Source organism: Vipera ursinii, assembly GCF_947247035.1.
Source record: "Vipera ursinii genome assembly, chromosome: 12".
NCBI classification, from domain to species: domain Eukaryota; kingdom Metazoa; phylum Chordata; class Lepidosauria; order Squamata; family Viperidae; genus Vipera; species Vipera ursinii.
In genome coordinates this window covers 8,822,727-8,837,503 of record NC_139525.1, presented here as the reverse complement: position 1 = coordinate 8,837,503, position 14,777 = coordinate 8,822,727, and the positions used below count along the sequence as shown (strand labels likewise).

At 46.2% G+C, this 14,777-nt stretch overlaps 1 protein-coding gene across 1 annotated transcript; it reads right to left on the bottom strand.

The window, feature by feature from the left end:
* Nucleotides 1-799: 799 nt before the first annotated feature.
* On the bottom strand, nt 800-14,725 carry ZDHHC9 (zDHHC palmitoyltransferase 9). Its single transcript, XM_083371989.1, has 10 exons — nt 14,480-14,725; nt 12,336-12,601; nt 6,340-6,500; nt 6,064-6,222; nt 4,816-4,953; nt 4,608-4,654; nt 4,326-4,430; nt 3,497-3,600; nt 2,518-2,680; nt 800-1,879 (listed from the first exon to the last, which is right to left on the bottom strand). Exons 2-10 carry the CDS (start codon nt 12,500-12,502, stop codon nt 1,760-1,762), a joined length of 1,164 nt encoding a protein of 387 aa, XP_083228115.1. The 5' UTR covers nt 12,503-12,601; nt 14,480-14,725; the 3' UTR covers nt 800-1,759.
* Nucleotides 14,726-14,777: the final 52 nt, after the last annotated feature.

The following is a 14,777-nucleotide window of genomic DNA, read 5'->3' as shown; positions in this document are numbered from 1 at the left end:
GAGCTGGGCCGCGCAGAGGGTGTTATTCCAAAATACGGCAGGAGCCTGGCCAGACTCCAACCTCAATAGCTCTGTGACTCGACTATCGCTTGTCCCGAGGCAAGCAGGGATGCGAGAAACTTCAATCGCCGCAATTCCCAACCGTTTTTCCTGGCGGTTTTTTCCTGGGATTCTCTACGCATCTGAACCAGGTTACACCCTCTGGGCACCATTGCCCAAACAAAGGTGCTTTTTTTCAAAGGCAACCGGACTTTTGTTTTTTCCTTGAAGACGTTTTGCTTCACATCCAAGGAGCTTCTTCAGTTCTTCCGAAGAAGCTTCTTGGGATGAGGAGCGAAACGTCTTCCAAGGGAAAAACAAAGGAAGTCCGGCTGGCCTTTGGGAAAAAGCACCTTTGAGACAACGGTGAGCTGGATGACGGAGAATCTCCATCGACATTCCTGGGAACCAAGTTCAAAGATTTAGCCATTCTTTTTTTTTCCCCGCTCTGGGTGTGTGTGTGTGTGTGTACTGTACTGAGAGAACAGGCATTCTTTTTTAAAAAAATCATTCCCCAAACGTTCTCTTGCGGGAACAAAACCCCCAGGGAAAAAGATTCTTAGCCAGCTTTGTCTCTCAGCCCACATTATTTTTCCATTGCCAAGGAGATACACAGCCTTCAAAACATTCATCTCCATTTTCTGTCTGACTGGCACGGTCAACACAGAAGTGTGTACGGTAGCGTAGCTTTGCAATACGATTCTGTGAGCAGAGATGTATCGGCCCCGCCCTGCCCACCCATCCACATTCAGTGTTCTATGTGGCTTCAGAGAGAGGACTGAATAACAACACGACAAGCCGGACTCGACCATAATTTAGTCAGATATTTCCCAAAGCAGCTTCCAGCCCTGGATCAAGAGAGCTTAGAGCACAGACATTATGGGCTGTACAGAAGTCACAGACCAAGAGCCCACCCCGTCTATCTGCACAGTAATAAGCTTCCTACCGTACAACGCTGGCTCTTCTGCTTCCAGAGCACTTACGCTGCCCCTGTGACCCATTTCCCCAGCAGCCCTTCGGTAACTGCTAGCAAGAAGGAAGGTTCTACCTTTCCAGGACATGGAAGAAGATCAGAAGCACTTCTAATTGAAGAAGGGAGGAGGGGAAAAGGGAGGGAGGGAGGAAAGGTTGATACTGCACCACAGATTCCAATACCTGAACAGACGTTGGGGTGGGGGGTGGGGAGACAAAAGGACCACACGGTCCTCTGGCAGGGTGTAATTTAGGACTATTTGGGACTTTGAGCTGCCAATTGGCACTGTTTGTCAGGAACATTTAGGAAGGCTACGATTTCTGAACTTGGCAGGTGCTAGCTTCCACGGATCCAGCCTGACTCCATTGGCAAACGAAACCAGTCAAACACACAATACTGCAGTCACAAGGAGAAAGATGGCACAGATCACAATCACCGGCTCCGGCTCCTTCCCAGCAAATTCCACGTTCCGGAGAACTCAAGGCCGGGGCCAGAGAGGCACTCACTTAATTAGGCCAGAGACTGCTGAGAGATGAAGAGTCCGTCAAGCAGCACAACCAAGTGCCCAGCCTCTAGACGAGGGAGGGAGCGTTGGCAAACATCAGTTTGTAGATACTGTTCAGAACCGCTGGCGAACAAACCACCTAAGGAACAACATGCTGTCCAGCCAGCTGTTCCCGTCCTTGCTCACGCTGCAGCTTTGCAAGAGGCAGCCAAGTAAAAGCACTCTCGGGTTCATCTTGGAGGCTACGGTGTCATCTGCACAGGATCGAGTGTTTGAGCAGATGATTCTTCTTCTGAAGAAGCAGCGGCAGCAGCAGGTGGCTTCATGGCTTCCTGGGGCACCTTCTCCGTTGGCCCAGGGAGCTGGGGAGGAAGAAGACAAGGGAGAAGGACAATTGGCAGCAGAATCCCGCAAACGGCTCCTTGAAAGCAAAACGGTCAGCCTTACCGACCTTTGGAGGACCGTTAAGCCAGTGGTGGCGAACCTACGGCACGGGTGCCAGCGGCGGCACTCAGAGACCTCTCTGTGGGCACGCGCACCATTGCCCCAGCCCCCCTCCCCCTGTGGCCCCCCTCTTCACCAGTAGCCCCCACCCGTAAAAGAGTTGCCCCTGGGAGCGGCCCACGCAGAGCAGCGCAGCCAAGGACATGTCATCCAGGCAACAGGGACAAGACTGTAGATGATGCTACAGGGTGCAGGCGGAGGGTGTGGCTGTCATGGTGCTGCAGGGCTGCCTGGGCGATCTGCGGCGGGTCATGGAGTTGGTAGGTGGCACTGCGGGCAGGTGGGGGCGGGGCGGTTTTGGGGCACTCGGTGTCTAAAAGGTTCGCCATCACTGCGTTAAGCAAGGCGGCTTAGTATTTTGCCCATCGTAAAAATCCCTGCTGGAAATCCATCCGACCGGCAACTTCCCTCTGGGCTGCTAGAAAAACAGTGCTGGTGGCCGTGCCTGGGAGGAGGTCATTTTCATCCCAAGCGCATCTGCGCTTTGCACACCTACCAAGCTTTGCTCTGGGAAGGCACTGCCGCCCTCGGGGCCCCCACTGGCTTCCTGGGCTCTGCATTGCTCTGGGCTTCTCTCTTCTTGCGTTCTGGGCTCAGGCCCAGCTCCGTTCCCTGAGACAGCACTCTCTTGAACCAAGACGCCCCGTCTATCCAGCATGCTACAAAGCAGAAGCGGGAGATCAGGGAAAATACAATTTGGAGGGGGGCGGGGGAGGGAAATGTTTCGAGATGAGAAAGAGCTAAATTACCAATAAAGGAGAATATTCGTAGCTCAGGGTTGAAACGAGGGGTCCTTGATGGTCTCTGAGCTTGGCTGGGGTTTGGTGTTTTGTTTTTTTCTCCCCCCGTTTCGTTACCCAAACTAGGTTACATCATCCATGCTACTCCACCGATCACTAGCATTGATTGTCAATGCTGCAAACATTGACATGTTTTTGCACTGACAATATAAGAGACAGCCTGTTACTTTAATTGCTTTGCTTTGGGGGGGGGGTGGCGGGGTGAGGAAAACTACCCGGATGTTGTGAGAAGATTAGAAAAGCCCACGTACAGAATGGGAAGTGAAACCTCACATGTAAAACTAATTGGATAATGTGATTTATGATGTGTAGATAAGGGCGGGGATTGTGTGTGTGTTACAATGGGTTTGGGGGGGAGGAGATTTCAGATTCTGGCATCCCTCCAAGAGTGCCGATGTTTCCTTTCATTATTAAGACTTTTTAGATAAACAATGCTTGCATTTTGTTTGAACTGTCTCATTTATCGGAACCAGGACATCGATGGTGTTACCTAGTTTGGGTAATGAAACATCTGCAAGAAGACAACCAAGCTCGGAGGACCCCTCAACGGCTAAATTCCGCCTCAGACTTCGATCTGCTGGAAAGGGCCCTTCCCTCAAATCCCTCTACACCACAAATGCTGTGCTGTTTCATACACAGGGACCAACAACCACAAGATACAGCTTGAACCATCACCTGGGAGGCAAAGGACCACACAGAACTTCGCAGCAGTTCTTCACAATGTTACCATGGCTATAAGGATTCTGCACACGGTTCTTCCCTGTCCAGGAGCCTTTAATCTGAAAGAACAAGAGCAGCCTCCAAAAATACAAATCCAACGTTAGCATTGATCTGTGTGATGATGTACATCCAGATCCCAAGTGAAAAGCATCTTTCAAGTTACTCTGGCTTCTTCCAACAGATCTCTCCTGGAACTCTCGGCACCCGCTGTTTTTCTAATTACTTCATTCTAATGAGAGGCCTTCCTCATGGGTAGAAGAGTTTTACTCCCCCAAAGTCTGATACATCAGTCAAAGGCTGTTTACTGCTTGCAGTTGAAAAGAAACAACTGCCCATTTGAATAAGCAGGTTCTATTCTGCCTAAGGATTCGAGAAAGCCGTCTCCTGAAGCCTTGTTGGAATGAACTGGGGGGGGGGGGGAAACACTGCAAATTGTAACAAAAGGACAGAAGATGGAAATGCGTCGAGTCTTCACTTCAGTAAATGAAGATTTCTTTTTAAAAATCTGACACGTTTGGAAGGAGGTTTATTGTGTTCTTTGGAAGGAAATCCAGTGGCTTCAATCCATTTAAGGGAGAATGGATATTCTTTCAAGAAACTTAGTCACGCCTGCCTAGAGCAAGGCCAAACACAGACTTCTATAAGAATAGCTCTAACAAATGTTTCTGAAAAAGAACATTCTCACAGAGATAATGTACGTGTGTGCGCGTGCGCGTGCGCACGCGCTTGTGTATGTGAAAGAGAGAGGGAGAGAGAATTTACAGGAAGAAATGGAAGTACTTACATCTTCATTCGTTGTCTGATTCAAGGCTACCAGGAATGTGTGAAATCCAGTTAGGCCCACCACAGACCAAAGGGTGAAGAAGCAGATCAAAACCTCCAGGGCGGTGGAAAGCTCAGTTAAGGAACAACACAAACTCCTTACGGAATCGTTAACTTCTCCCAATGCTATCCTGCCTCATTCCCCACCACCACCACCCTCAACGGAGAGCAGGGTACAATGATTTCTCTCCTATTTCTCTCTGGGCAAGTTAAAAGCCGCTACCCACTAGCAGAAAAGATATGTCCCTGGAGTTTCTTTCAGCGTACTCAAAAAGCCGATATCCACGGATTCTGTATGGAATGAAAATACAACGTATTTAACCTGCAGTTATTTATCACACCAAGAGTGGAGGCTTTTTTCCCAGCCCCCACCCTTTCTTCCTTCCTTTCCAAGATGCCTCTCCAAGCTTTTAGTCCAATTCCCTCCTCCCTTTCATACAAGCCCTACTCACTCAGGGCGACGTAAACAATGTTGAAGGAGAAGATGTAGATGGTGAGGAGTGACAACGAAAGGATGAAGAGGTAGAAATAACGGTAGTTCCTCTTTCCCACACAGTTTCCTACCCAGGGACAATGATGATCAAAACGCTCTGTAAAAAAGAGAGAAGCTCAATGCCTTTTCTCTTTGGTGCCATCACAGAAACCTCTGCCAGATGCCAGCATGTGTAGAGTTTCACTCATATACCAAGCCCACGCTGCAATCCTTCTGGCCAACTATGAAACTGATTCATGCACTCATTTCTGAGGTGGGAGGATTGTCAAGGGGGCAACTTTTGCCTTCCAAACCCACATCATTTTATTTTATTTTTTATTTATTTTTTAATTTTATATCCCACCCTTCTCCGAAGACTCAGGGCAGCTTACAATTTAAAGCACAAATCAATGTGCTTAGCAATAGCCTTCATTCTATGTATATGCCTGCTTATTAGGGCTTTCATACAACCCCCAAGCGGCATTATTACAAAGTCAGCTTAATTGCCCCCAACAATCTGGGTCCTCATTTTACCTACCTCGGAAGGATGGAACGCTGAGTCAACCTTGAGCCTGGTGGGACGCGAACCTGCACTAATTGCAGGCAGCTGGTGTTACTTAAGGAGGCATTAGCCCACTGCTCCACCAAGGATCTTTTAAGCATTCCTCCATGATAGCATGACATATAGCAACCTACAAGAAAGGGGCTTTCCGAATTTTTACGTGTATAGTGAAGCAAACCTACCATTGACCAATGTGGGCAATGCAGAGGGAACAAAGCCTAAATAAGCAGTTTGGGACAAGGTCTATTTTAGCTGAACCTGAAGACCACACAACACTCTGCCTGCAGGTATTCTCATCCTGTTTTGTAGGGAAGTTGCAAACCACAGCAGATGTAGACTGTGTGGTAGCTTGCGTGGCATCAAAATTACAAACCCAAGAACTCCTGCTTTCATTTCATTGAAAAGTCTAGAATTTACAGTTAAAGACAGGTTTGAAAACTGGCGACGGTAGAAGTCCTGCCTCCGGTGAGTGGAGTTGCCAGCTCTTCAATTTTGTTTTCCCTTCAATCAGTAGCAAAAGGCAGCGCTCACTGCCTTAGAATGTCTAAATTCTGCAGAGCAGCATATAGCAGCCAGCTCATGGACTGCTGGGAGAGCGTACTTAGGTGCATTTTCCCAGCCCCAAATAGAGCCCTGAAGGGATTGGAGGGCAGTTCTGTCACTCACCCACACAGTTGTCACAAATACTGCAATGTGAGGCCCGGGGCGGACGGAAGATCTTGCAAGTATAGCAGTACTTCAGCTTCACGATCTGGTTATTGATCTGGAAGTTCTTAATGCGCGGAGGTGGCCGCTGGCCGGGAGGCACCGTTCCATTGGTTGCCTCTGAAATGAAAGCATACCTTTCACTGCCTGATCTTTACCCATCTCACCGGGCGAAATAGGGGGAAAAGTATTCTTCATCCTTTGGCTGGCTGGTTTCGCCAATTGCCACCCACCTACCTATTTCCATTTCAATGAAAGCTGCCTCGTCAGGTAGGGCCCGTGGAATAACTCCTGGGTCACTGAAGCTTGTCCGCAACAGGGTTGCCATTGCAAACAAAAAGAGAATTACTGCAAAGACGGGGATCGCTGGGGAGAGGTGGACAGCAAGATACTGGCACCTGGAATAAGAAAGAATTCAGGTCACTGAAATCGAACGCAAAGACGCGCGTTCCCATGAAGTCTTTAAAAGGTTCCAAAAAGGGCTCCAGGCAAGAATCCAAGAACTGCAGATTTCCATCATTTCACTAGAGGCCACAGAAGGGACTTCTTGCTGCAATTTGCATTTTTTTTAAAAAAAAAAAAACTTTTCTAAAAACAATACTTGTCAATCCCACATTTGCTGGAAGCTCTTGGAAATATCTCAGCAGCTTCCAATGCAAGCTTAAAACTAACTCACATTTGTATAATGGCCTGCGCTGATGTCTGGCTTCCTCCTCCTGTGGCATTTATTGACACGCTCTGTTGGCACTCGTTTAACAGCTCCAAGGAGTCAAAGTAATGTTGAGAGTATAAAAGTGAGCAAAGGCACTTGTTTACACAGCATATTGTAGGTGAAAACTGTTTCATATAAGTTCCAAGTTAGTCTACATACAGGCTGGGTTTGACCTTCCACACTTGAGCTATAACACGTTATGATTATACCCTGGACTCACAGGGTGCTATTAAAGCTAGACGTGCAAATGTGAAGGTAAGTATGGGTACGTAACAAATTTCTGCATGGGAACAAGTGCGCTGTACCTTCTTTCAAATCCTAACCCTTCCACCCCTGCCCGAGTTTCTTGCGCAATTATTTCATTATTGAATTATAGGTAGTTGTCTGATTTAGCTTAAGGTAAAGTAAAGGTAAAGGTTCCCCCGCACATGCGTGCTAGTCGTTTCCAAATCTAGGGGCCGGTGCTCATCTCCATTTCAAAGCCGAAGAGCCAGTGCTTGTCCGAGGACGTCTCCTTGGTCATGTGGCCGGCATGACTAGACGCCAAAGGCGCAGGGAACGCTGTTACCTTCCCACCATGGTGGTCCCTATTTTTCTACTTGCATTTTTACGTGCTTTCGAACTGCTAGGTTGGCAGAAGCTGGGACGAGGAACAGGCGCTCACTCTGTTATGCGGCACTCGGGATTCGACCCGCCAAACTGCCGACCATCTGATCGACAAGCTCAGCGTCCTAACCCACTGAGCCACCGCGTCCCTTGCTGATTTAGCTTAGCTCTGTCTAAGTCAACCAATAGCAGCTCTGCCTGGTTTCAGACCAAAATCTTTCTCAGAGCTATCTACATGTCAGCCATCCAATGACTGACCAGGACATTAATAAAACTGAACAGGAAGTACAGTAGACATATAGAATGCTATCAAATTTCTTCTCCCCCCCCCAGTATTCTTGCCTATAAAAAACAAAAATAGCAACAATTTTTTGCTCATGGGTTATCTACCGGTACACTATGTACTACTAAAACTCTCATATCCTTAACTTTTAACTGGGTGATACGATGCAGGAACAGAGGTAAAATGTTTACAAGCATGGATATCTCAAATGGATGCTCACTCAAACAATGGCAATGGGTGACAGGTTGTCTAGTTTTATATATTTTAGCTGCACAGTAGCCCAATTTAGAGGGATTCCAAATTTATCACACACACCCCATCCATCTCTCCTACTTTGGGTATTCCATCATAAAACACATACATGACACAATAAAAATGTTTGCACCCCAAGGAGCACATATGCTTCTATATCAAACTGGCAGCCCTGCCCCTTGGGAGAAAAGGCACATTGCCAGTCATAGTATTCCACGCCAACATTTTTATCTGGTTGATCTAAAAGCGTAGGCAGGAAGTATATGAAACCACAAACAGCATTTAAGCATTAATGGAAATAAGTTCACATGACTTAGATAAACTTATTCACAACACAATCAAATTGTTTTGATAACATCTGCTTTTTTAATAATAATAAAAAAACAACAACCAACTTCGAAAGTCAAAAATATTGCAATGGAAAAAGACCTCCACAGCTTAAATACAGTAATAGCTTAAATGAATCACAGTGATTTCTTAAAATAATCCTTCTATAGCTTTCAACATTTCTGGAAGCAAGGTTCAAGCACGGAATATTCTGGTTCTTTCCTTTTGAAGTTCCACGTGCATCAGAGGCAAAATGGCTGTTTTGTTTGGAAGTGACATAATCAGCCAATTAACCTTGTCCGACAGGCTAAACAAGCATAAGAAAATCAACATTAAGTTGCTATTTACTTTCGTTCTGAATTTATACAATAGTCCTCAATGATATCCTTCAACGTGTCCTTTCTCAACCTCTTCTCATTTCTGCTTAGAGGAGAATGCCAGGAGCTTATTGAAATGTTAACAAATGCAAGCCAATCTATTAAAAAAATTCAAAGTTCTCTTTCTTCATTTAGAAACACTTCCCCAGCATCACCGGTGGTTAGAACATCATGGTCTTTTATCTTTATCTGTCTAATTTCTTCTTGCAAACCTGAAGAGTGGAGAAGAGATTGAAGATTGACATTGAACTCGTAACATGAAGTTTTCCAACTGCCAGTTTCATATAAATGGATAAAATTGAATTAACCTTTCTAAAAGTTCACATAGAGAAATCTTTTCTCCATTGTCTTTTAATGCTTAAGACACATCTTCCCAGTTTTCAAACATATTGGCATAGCTATTTATTTCTAATATTTTATATCATCCATCAAGCAGCTACATATAAAGTGTTGGACAAGACCTCTGGTTACTATACTTCCCACTTTGCATTAGTGCTGATTCATGCCAAGGTGCAGACTGGGGTGATATTTCTCCTAGATTTTTCAGGGAACGATATTAAATCATACAATTTATGGAACAGTTCTACCCATTCACTGTTTTGCCACATTCTCTAACCTGAGAACAGCTTACTGAACAATACTATGATAGTTCTGATATTGCCAGTCTAGACCCAAGGTGGGAGAGCAGTGTTTAAAGATATTACTCTAGGAAAATACCAATACGGAACAGGGACTAATATCAGAAAAGTGGTACAGAGACTTGGGTTTAGTTTCCATGAACAATGCCACACACAATCTGGGCATCTGAAGGCTGTTCAGGTACGAACAGCTCTTTGGGTCTAACCCCCCATTCTATGATTTTACAAGAATAAAAGGAGTGAGAAGAACTACAAATCAAGCTGAGCTCTTTGGAGAAAAAAATTCAGCATAGTTTATTCAGAGCTGAAGAACTATTTCTGACATTTTCTCAAAGGCAGAATTCAACCATCTCTCTGGATAACAATGTTATCCAATTAACACTGCTTAATTAATACAACAGCATTTGCTTTATTAAGATATCCCTTCTCCGCCTAGGACTCTTGACAACTCACAAGATTAAAAAAAGATAAACTATCCTAAAAGACAAATAGTGAAATCAATAAATCGCAACCCATCACCTAGCATTTAAGCTGCAGAATACCGTACTTCCGTAAGTGGACTGCTTCCTTCTACCCCCAAAAGGTCCATGGAAAAAAGCAGTTTTCGCTGCTTTGCAAAATAAAAACAGTAACCGAGTCTATCCACCCTTCAGTATGGAGGCTATTTCAAAGGGAAGGAGCTTTTTTTTTTTTAAATCCCATTTATATCCCGCCCTTCTCCGAAGACTCAGGGCGGCTTACAATCTAAGCACAAATCAATGTATTGAATCAATCAATTGTATAGAAGGCCTGGTTCCCCACTTCCTCCCCCATAACTTGCCTCCCTTGACCCTTCCTCACTCAAAACATTAATCTTCCCATTTTGGGGACTGGATGGGCAGGGGGTACTTTGGGTCACATGGTACCCAAAACAGAAGCAACCTGAGCCCTAAGGGGCTTTTTTATAAGTGATCAGCAGCAACCTTGAGCTGCACCCAAGAGGCTTCTGATAAAGAGGGCACCTTCCACAAAATTGGTTGTTGACAAGTGACCAGACATTCAATTAGAGTTTCCAAATTGCCTTCAAGGACAGTTTCGCAAACAGTAAATCGGAATAATCCAAACATGACATGACAAGGTCATGAGTTACTAATCTCCTGATCCAAAGAAGGTCACCACTCAGGCATCATCAGAGTTCCTGAATGCAACCCTCCTGGTTGTAATTTCCAGCTTTGATCCAAGCAGGAGTCTCCCAAATGACCCCCAAATCTTTTTGGGGCACAGTCACCCCATCCAGGGCTAAACAAGAAAGAACTCCGAACAAATTCTAAGTTAACGAAAGAAATTAAATGGCCAAATGCTGAATCTTGAGATTCAATTTTCACGGATGAGAAGCGGGCACTCAGATCAGTCTGCCCCCCCCTCTCACCAGCAAATGCTTGAATGCTCATCAAAGTGAGTTGAAAGGCATGAGTGCCAACATATAAACATTTGTGTAACAAGACTGATCAATCACTCTATTAATCTCATGAACGCAACAGTCATAAAACCCTAAGGAACCCATTGCAAATTGAGGTAGCCAAGATTGGGAAGAGTGATGCAGTGTCACTAAAGGAGATGGAGGTAGACAATGTCAGAATCAAGATATATAAGATTGGCCTTGGATATACACACCAAGCACCCAAAGGAACATAAAGGATACTATGCTTCTATAAGTCCCCTTCACATTCAACAAGCTATCTTATTACAGAATGCCAGGAGAACTAACAGCAAAGTCTGTATTTATATATTAAAAATGAACAAATCAAAAAAAATAATAATAGTCCAAAGCAAGAGGTGAAAATAGGCATGGCAAGATGATCTAAAATATTAGAAGTAAATCTAGATAACTGTTCGAAAACAGAGGCTGTGGGAAAAGATATTACTGAAAATAAATACCTGTTCCTACTAACCACAACTGCAGCTGTGGATTTCAGATGTGCTCAGAGCTTTAACACAAAATATGAGAAAAGGTATTCATTAGATACTGTAGTTCCAAAGGATGAAGATATGGGGGGGGGCAGTGCCGTACAAGCCAGTTCCCTCTGGTGTCCACATTCCTTCATATCAGATTTAGTTCCAAAAAAATAATAATCCTGAGCCAATGAAGACAGCAGTCTACCAGTATAACTAGAATTCCCCTTCATCTGCCAAAAAAAAATGACCCCTGCATATGCTTGTTTCTATATAATATGCATTAAGCCACATCCTTTTCCAAAAATGGTCTTCCTTTGACCAGCTGACCAGGTTATGAACCTGAGTAGCAGAAGTGCATAAATTTCAGAAAAACACACAAAAGCGTACGGGCCTCACAACTAAGCAGTTCCAAAAAAGGTTCCTGCAAAGTATGCTACAAACATTATTGGCAGAAGACAACCAACATCCTTTTATTATGCCATTTCCTAGTTCTGTAAGCCACTCCTATCAGAATAGTCTCCCAAAGGTGAACCATATTCTGGGAAACACATTCTGGTCAATAACAAATCCTGCCCAAACCACAATGGAACTCGCATTTCTCTAACAAGGCAAATGCATCCAGTCTCTACTATTCAAATATTCCATACCGGGAAAGGATCCAAGAATTTTCTTCACTTTTTACAAGGGATTAAACATTACTGTATTAAATTCCTTCATTTGATTCAGCTCTTTCAAATAAGAAACCACAAGAATGAAAGCAAGTTTTAAGCAGAGTACGTTTCCAAACAGAATTCTGACATCGTTTAGCAAATCTTTCTTTAAAAACAAATAAACAATGGAGATCGATTGTTGGTACGTTCTGCTTTGACCATTTGACCTTTGGTAGGTTCTTTGAAGTATGTACTGGTGGGGAGGAAAGAGAGACAACTTCACTGCTTTCATCCAAAGCCATCAAGGGGAAAAAAGCATATTCATCTCTACAAGAAGCCAAATGGACTGTAGCACGCTAGAGCAACTATAATCTATAAGTATGTGGGCCGTTAATGAACTCCAGTCTTGTGAATAAAACATTCAAGCAAACAGGCCAATCTTTATGAACTTACTCAAAAGCAAAGAAGAGAGCACACGTCCCCACAATGAGGAAGAGTGTCAAATAGAAGATGCCTTTCTGACGGGCCATCATAATGCGCCCATCGCAGCAGAATGTATTCCTTCCTGGCAGCTTCTCCCATTTCCGCGTCACCTTCTTCCTTGCTATCATCACAGACATGGCTGCACCTTCACCAAAGGTGGGATAACTCGGTAATGGCCTGTCTCCACTCCGGCCACTGGGAAGCACACACCATCCTCAGCAATCCAGCCTCAGCCCCTGGAAAGATAAGCGATAAGGAAAGGTCAACACAATTCCTCACAAGGCACTTAGATTAGGAAATTGTCCAAGCTATTATTACTGGAAGCAAATCCTTTCTGGCACACCCACATCCTACATTTAGCTTTAGTCACCGTACAATTTCCTTAAGCAAGAGAAATGCCTGACAAAGGAGGAAAGAATATGCGCCTTGATTCTCGGAATGAAAGAAACCTGCTTGATCCAGGACTAATTGATCATGAGTTCCTCTGGCAAATGAGACTAGTTTGAAACCATCCAAACTCACTTCGACTTCAGTGCATTCCTGACAAACCTTTCCTCTTATTCAGAGGATAAACCGAACCGCGCCGCAGTGTTTTATGCAAGGTTTGTTTTCCCTCCTCTTGACATGTCAAGTGTCTGTGCTACAGAGAGCAAAGCCTCATCCAATCAAAATAATATTTCATCACTTACATTCCACCTGTAACCACAAAATGCTACATGGATTTCCGGGCACTCGTCACGAAGTTAACACCCTGCTGCATCAGAGAGTATTTGCTAGCACAAAGCCTTTGGACCAAGCCCAGACGTCCGCACGCTGGCCTTAGTATGACTCCAAAGTTATCCAGTGACCAAACCCACCTCTTTCCTTACTGAATCTGGATCCAGAATTGTTAATAATTCAGCTCGCTCTCTCTCCTCTGTCTCTCTCTGCCCCACCTTTCCTCCCACTTGCTTTAAGCCGCACAGACTGACAATGAGAATAAATCATTTTTTTTAAATTAAAAAAAAACATCTTTTTTCCCCCACCCCAGCTTTCCTTTTGCAAAGCGTCAACCGCCCACAAGTCTCCTGACTCTTCCCCAACCAGGATCCTGAACTGGTGGTAAGCAAGGGATGCGCTTGACCGGGGCAAGCCGTCACAAGACCCACTCCAATTGGGAAGTCGAGGCTCAAAATAAAGGGGGCTGGGCTCAAAAACAAGCACGAGATCCCACTTTTTTTTCCTTTTTTTTTTCAAGGCTCGTCTGGGCGACCCTTCCAAGAAAAGGAGCGACACCCGCTTGGTTAAGATGAAAATCAAAAGCGGGCAGGACCGAGTCTGCATTTTTTTTAAATTTTTCAATAGCGAGGAGGTTCTTTTGTTTGCTTGCTTGCTTTTGGGGGGGGGGGGGAATGAAGGGTCTGGATCCAGGCGCCTCCATCCAGGCGGGCATCCTCCCCGCCACCCTCCAAGCAAGCCCAGACAGACGAGACAAAAACACCGGGTCAATTCAGCCTTTCCCTTCCTTGGTTGGCACATCTTTCTTTCTTTCTTTCTTTCTTCCCGGAGGATAAAAGGTCCCCTTCCAGGTCGCCTCTTTTTTTCTGCAGGAGGAGCCCCAGCCTGCCCGGCTTCTTCTCCCCACCGTTCCGAGAAGCCAACATTATAAAAAAATAAAATAAAATAAAATAAAACCCTCTCGCGGGCAGACAAAGGCAGGCGGCCGCCCCCCATCCCCCCACCCCCACGCCCGAGACAACAGCCCCGCAATAACAGCCCCCCCACACACACACACACAGATCGCGATTTCCTGCGCTCCGCCAACCGGACCAACCCCCCAAAACAGCCCCGCTCGACACGCGTCCGGGCATTCTCACGTGCAGCGCGGAAGGCGCGCCCTGGGTTCCCGCGGGAGGGGTGTGTGTGTGGGGGGGGTGTCCTCTCGCAAGGGAAGGGAAGGGAGGCCGGGCGGGCGGGCGCCCCCACGTGCGGCCGGGCAGCCACACCCCCAGCGCGGCCGGAGGTCGGAGAAGGGTCCGCACGACCACCACCACCCTCCCGCTCCAGCCAGCCAAGGGCAGAGACGGCAGCGCCGCCTCTCCTTGGCTTCCCACCCCGGGCGGCGCGGCTCTCACCTGCCGCTCGGCGCTGCCGGGGCCGAGAGCGGGTCTGGCCGGGGCCTGGCTGCTGTGTCGCGGCGCGGCTCCGAGGGAGGGGGAAAGAGAGAGACGCACTGCTTATTGGCCCAGCCGCGCCTCCGCACCGCCTCCTGGCCGAGCCGGGGGCTGCGATTGGCCGAGCCGCCCCTCACTCACGCTGAAGAAACGCAGCGGGCGGGGGCAGGAAAGAGGGCGAGGCTGTTTTTCTTCGGCTGGCTTCGTTCCCGCTCGGTCGGATTCCGGGCGAGGGAAGAAACAGGGGCCGCCTGACTCA

Coding starts and splice junctions, on each gene's coding strand:
- ZDHHC9 (XM_083371989.1), bottom strand. CDS start 12,502: ATGTCTGTGATGATAGCAAGGAAGAAGGTGACGCGGAAATGGGAGAAG. Junction 4,954..6,063: donor TATTTGTGACAACTGTGTGG/GTGAGTGACAGA, acceptor TCTTTTTTACAG/AGCGTTTTGATCATCATTGT. Junction 2,681..3,496: donor TGTGGTCCTTTGCCTCCCAG/GTGATGGTTCAA, acceptor TCTGCTTTGTAG/CATGCTGGATAGACGGGGCG.